This window comes from Sinocyclocheilus anshuiensis, unplaced genomic scaffold (assembly GCF_001515605.1).
Source record: "Sinocyclocheilus anshuiensis isolate Anshui unplaced genomic scaffold, SAMN03320099.WGS_v1.1 scaffold2493, whole genome shotgun sequence".
NCBI lineage: Eukaryota > Metazoa > Chordata > Actinopteri > Cypriniformes > Cyprinidae > Sinocyclocheilus > Sinocyclocheilus anshuiensis.
This window is the reverse complement of record NW_015549322.1, coordinates 179,006-185,000: the sequence shown is the minus strand read 5'-3', so window position 1 is coordinate 185,000 and position 5,995 is coordinate 179,006. Positions and strand designations below refer to the sequence as shown.

At 40.6% G+C, this 5,995-nt stretch overlaps 1 protein-coding gene across 1 annotated transcript in view; it reads left to right on the top strand.

Annotated features, from left to right (window-relative positions):
• Nucleotides 1-5,995, top strand: part of LOC107656894 (cadherin EGF LAG seven-pass G-type receptor 2-like) — a 56,503-nt gene that overhangs the window by 23,619 nt on the left and 26,889 nt on the right. Inside the window, 1 exon segment of the mRNA XM_016444831.1 lies at nt 4,045-4,267. Within this exon segment, the coding sequence (XP_016300317.1) occupies nt 4,045-4,267 (223 nt within the window).

Here is a 5,995-nt window from a genome sequence, read left to right as displayed (position 1 = left end):
TGTGTGTGTGTGAGTGAGTGAGTGTGTGTGAGTGTGTGTGTGTGTTGAACATGAGTGTTATTTAACATGTTTGTGACTCATCTCATCTCATCTCTCGTGAGATCTGTTCATTTTGATAAGATGAATCATTCATACTGCTGCTGGAGAGAGAGAGAGAGACAGGCGGAGTAAAAGCCATGTTAATAATTGATGTGATCTCAGCAGACGCTGAACTGATGTGACGATGAGCTTCAGCTCATGAATCACAATCAGCAGTGATAATGTATTTTATGCTGTAAGTAGGGCTGAATTATGACCACAATGAGTGAGCGAGACAGTAATCACACAATCCATTGCAGACAATTCATTGTAGTGAATCACTTCAAACTAAGTTTATAAGGATTGATTTGAATCATAGCTCAACAGTGAACCCTGTATGTTTTTTTGCAATCAAGATGAATCAATACTGAATTTTAACACATGTTCCTGGTCTTAATGTGAACGATTCACTAGTGATGATATTAATTTTGACACTGAATACTGCTGTTTAATGTGTTCAGTTCAGTTAGATAAGCTGATTAGTTTTATTAGTCACACATCCATAGAATGACCCTGACTCAAGATTCATTATAGTGAGTCGTTAATATGATTCATTTGATTCATTGCTCAACTATGAACCCAGTGTAACGCCACTGTGAACATTTGGTCAAGATGAGTCAAAATGTGAAATTGTTTTGTTTCAGTCATAAAAACTGTTTTGTATTTTTATACTGTATTTAGTTAAATTTACATGTTAATACAATTATGAATTAAATATAAATAAGATAACTAGCTACCATTTCTTAGTAGTTTGTAAGGTAGTAAACTACTTTTCCAGAGACGTACTATCATTTAACAGACGCCGGTTTCTCGTCGTTGCCCTTGGAATTGAAGAAGGAGCGTCGGGTCATTAGTCACTTGATAATAGCTGTAAACGAGGGTTTAACGAGGCTGACCCTGAACTGACTGTGACTGCTGGTTGCTTGAGTTTTGTCGGGTTCACGCTGAACTTCTCGGAGGATCATGTCGAGTGTGTGTATGAATATGGATGAGTTCTTTGATGTGGAGCCCGTATTTAAAGCTCTGACCTCGTTTCCCATCAAAGACCTTCTGAGAGAATCCAACACACACCGCATCAATATTTCATCACGCGCCGAACCGGCCGCAAACCCAGGGAATGTGTGTGTAAACAGGAAGATGGAGCGACTGGCACGCACACAAATGTTTCCGTTATGATGAGCGTGACGAATCGTCTTTTGTGTGTCGAACAGTGTCGCCTTTGTTTTCAACACACACACACACACACACACACACACACACACACACACACACACACACACACAAGCATAAGAAAGAAAACTCAGAAGTGAAATCTCTTAAAAATCTAAGTTTTTCTGTGATGAAATAGAAATCTCAGTTTTAATGTGATGAAATAGAGATCAAACTGAGAACTTTCTTATTAGAAACAAACTAAATTAATGTCATTTTTGTCAATTTTGCTTGTGAAGTGTTATTGAATAAGTGTATTGTTGTATGTAAACTTAAACTTAAAACAGTGATGCTGATCACCACAGGACAGGAAAATCACAAATGAGATCTCTTTAATATCTTGTATCTCAAGAGCAATGAGATGAAATGGAGATCAGATTGAAAATGTTGCTCTAGTGTATAGTGATGTTTAATGAATTTAATGTCATTATGAGATCTTATTCCTGTTGAAAAAAACAGCATATGCTGGTTAGGTATGTTTCGAAGCATGACTGCTGGTTTGAGCTGGTTTAAGCTGGTCATTTCATCTCATCCAGGTGGATGCTGCACACTGGTGGTGGTTGAGGAGATTCCCCCCTTCTATGTAAAGTGCTTTGAGTGCCCAGAAAAGCGCTATATAAATGCAAGGAATTATTATTATTATTATTATTATGTGCTAAGCTGGTCCTAAGCAACTAGTTCCTGCTCATAACCAGCTTAAACCAGCTCATACCAGCTAAGAACCAGCCCAAACCAGCTCATACCAGCTCATGACCAGCTAAGAACCAGCTCATGACCAGCTAAGAACCAGCTTAAACCAGCTCATGACCAGCTTAAACCAGCTCAAACCAGCTCAAACCAGCTCATACCAGCTCATGACCAGCTAAGAACCAGCTTAAACCAGCTCATGACCAGCTCATGACCAGCTAAGAACCAGCCCAAACCAGCTCATACGAGCTCATGACCAGCTCAAACCAGCTCATGACCAGCTAAGAACCATCTTAAACCAGCTCATGACCAGCTTAAACCAGCTCAAACCAGCTCATGACCAGCTAAGAACCAGCTTAAACCAGCTCAAACCAGCTCAAACCAGCTCATGACCAGCTAAGAACCAGCTCAAACCAGCAGTCCTGCTTCAAAACATACCTAACCAGCATATGCTGTTTTTTTCAACAGGGATGAGTGAAATCTCGTTTATATGTGAGTTGTTTCTTCATTCTGAGATTGATCCCCACTGGAAAGCAAAATCACAAACAAGATCTCATTAATGCCTCGATTGTTTCTCCGGGAGATCAAATTAATATTCGTAAAGTCTCTGGTGGCTCATTTGTTTCTCCTGAGAAAAGAGCCCATTAATCTCATGTGTCTCCTCTAGAGTCTCAGAAGAGTTCTCAACTATGTCTCAAACTGCGCTCAGATTTGCTCAAGATCCCGAAGTCTCAATCAAAAGTCAGCGATCTCAAACATTTCTCACCAAATGATCTCTATACTCTTACTGGATGATGACTAGTGCCTCATTTAGGCCTGTTTTAGGAGAAACATCTGAGACAAAGTTGGTACTTGAAATTAAATGTAACTGAGACCTTTATAAAGTGAGTTGAATGAGCAACATTTGAGCAATAAAATATGTTTGTGTGCTTTTACTAGAAAGATTAACTGTTTGTGTTTGTCATGAGAGCGACGCAAGATCTTGTCATGTCCCAGCTGCTGTGCGAAAATCTCAAACGAGATCTCTTCAATGTCTCGATTGTTTCTCCAGGAGATTAAATTGATATTTGTAAAGTCTCTGGCTTCTCATATGTTTCTCCGGAGAAAAAAGAGCCCATTAATCTCATTCGTGTCTCCTCTAGAGTTTCAGAAGAGATCTCAACTATGTCTCAAACTGTGCTCAGATTTGCTCAAGATCCCAAAGTGTCAAACAAAAGTCTGATATCTCAAACATTTCTCACCAATAATCTCTATACTCTCACTGGATGATAACTAGTGATTCAGTTGGGCCTATTTCAGGAGAAACATCTGAGACAAAGCTGATATTTCAATGAAATGTAAAATCTAAATTTTGTCTCAGATTTGCTCAAGATCCCAAAGTCTCGATCAAAAGTCAGAGATCTCAAACACTTCTCACTGGATGATGACTAGTGCTTCATTTGGGCCTGTTTTAGGAGAAACATCTGAGACAAAGTTGGTACTTGAATGAAACGTAACTGAGACCTCTATGAAGTGAGATGTAAAAGAGCAACGTTTGAGCATTAAAATCTGTTTGTGTTTCAAACTAGACTAATAAACTCTTTCTCTCTGTCCAGCAGGTGAGCGATGCAGAATTTCATTGCGATCCGGCCGCTGTGCAAACATCTTAAACGAGATCTCTTTTGTCTCAGTTGTTTCTCCAGGAGATTAAATTGATATTTGTAAAGTCTCTGGCTTCTCATATGTTTCTCCTGAGAAAAAAGAGCCCATTAATCTCACGTGTCTCCTCTAGAGTTTCGGAAGACATCTCAACTATGTCTCAAACTGTGCTCAGATTTGCTCAAGATCCAAAAGTCTCAATCAAAAGTCTGAGATCTCAAACATTTCTCGCCAAATGATCAGACTCTCACTGGATGATGACTAGTGCTTCAGTTGGGCCTGTTTTAGGAGAAACATCTGAGACAAAGCTGATACTTCAATGAAACGTAACTGAGATCTCTATGAAGTGAGATGTAAATAAGCAACATTTGAGCAATAAAATGTATCTCTGTGTTCAAACTGAACTGATGAACTCTTCCGTCTATCCGGCAGGTGAGCGATGTGAGATCTCATCTCGCTCCGGCCGCTGTGCCGAGGGCGTGTGTAAGAACGGCGGGACATGTCTCAATCTGCTGGTGGGCGGCTTCAGGTGCGAGTGTCCTCCCGGAGGCTTCGAGAAGCCCTTCTGCCACATGAGCTCCAGGAACTTCCCTCCGCAGACCTTCATCACCTTCAAGGGTCTCCGGCAGCGCTTCCACTTCACGCTCTCGCTGTCGTGAGTATTTGTCACCGAGATGAAGCCGTCAGCCGTGTTTGTTCATTAGTCACTGACTCAATAACACTTAATGAAGCTCCTTCTTCTGGATGTTTGCTCAGTGTCTCGGGAGCTTTTATCCGCTCGTCTCGGAGCGTTATATAACATTATCCAGCGCTATTTGTCGCAAATATTTTTATACCCAAACGTCAGTGTGGTCGTGTTGGTCTGTCCGTCTCGAATGGGAAAACAGATGCTCTGTCCGGATGCTCCTCTGTCTCGGCTTTGCTCTTTTCTTTCTCTCTTTCTCTCATGCTTGTTTGCTGATGAATGCTCTGTCAGTAATCTGTTTAGCGTGTGTATAGACTGTGTGTTCAGGACTGATGAGAGCTTTTTTGCGCGGGTTGCTCGGTGCTGATTCTTGTGTTTCGAGGGATGTTTTCCGAAGGTTTAAAGGGTCATATTGTGAGTTTCCAGGACTCAAAACTCTCTGAAAATGTCCAAAATGGACTTGGCGTTAATTGAAACATGAACACGTGATCATGCACATTTACACCAAACAGGAGGAAGTAGGACACCAGGAGAACTAAAAAAATGGAGTCAAATATGATTTACATATAGATGTCTTCAAGGCGCAGTAGCAAAAACAGACTGTCTTTTATTGAACAGATCAGAAAGAGGGTGTAAAGTGATCATGAGAGACTCGATTATGGCCATTTTTGGTGCATGAAACCTCTAGGAACGTGATGAGAGGAGCTCGGGGAAGATATGAAATGTATGAAACGACCCCATTAACTGTGCCGGAGATAAAGGAGGATGTTGGGGTGATGCTGAAGGAGAAATGAAGGGTGTGTGTGTCTCTGGAGATGTGATTATTCTCCTCAGTAACCAGGTCAACAGCGCTAAACCCCACGGCAAAACCACAGTAACATCCACGAATACACCAGCACATCATACACACACTCGCTCTGAGATTTTAAGATTTAAGTGATATTTGGTGCAATATTACCAGAGCATTAATGCTCAAAAATTCTGACTCTTATTTTTATTATTAATAATATTCATATTCATATGAAATATTATTGTTTTTATTAGTATTAATTGGGGTGGCAGACAAATTAAATTAAATTAAATTGTCACAAAACATGAATAAACATTAAAAATAATTGTTTGTTTTCTCTCTCATTACATTTGCATTGTATTGGTTTATCAGATGCTTTGATCCAGGTGAGGAGCGCGTCTGGTGTTGTTTGAGTTTCTCCTCCGTGTTTTCAGGTTAAATGTTCACCTGCAGTGTAATAATAACAGCGAGGTGTTTTATTTTCGTCTGTTTCCTGCCGTTTTGTGAGCATTTGTTTGATTGGGTCTGTTTTGGCTGTCGAGTTCGCTCCTGCTGCTGCTCGCTGACCTACTTTAACTTTATAAATGTGAGACAGATACCTGTGAAGATCTGCTGCAGTCGCCGCGCATGACTATAGCAGATACTGACTGTTTGTTAGTGCTGTTCAACTCAATCTCTAGTACTAGTGTTGATAGTGAGAGCAGAAGATCACAGAGAACAGAACACTGCTGTGTGTGTGTGTGTGTGTGTGTGTGTGTGTGTGTGTGTGTGTGTGTGTGTTTAATCTACTGATGTTACTACAGCAGAAACACTGAGTTTAATCCACACAGACATGTTTGGACTGCTAATGTGAATGATGGACTTAAAGATGTATCCACACACAAACGCGCACACACACACACACACAG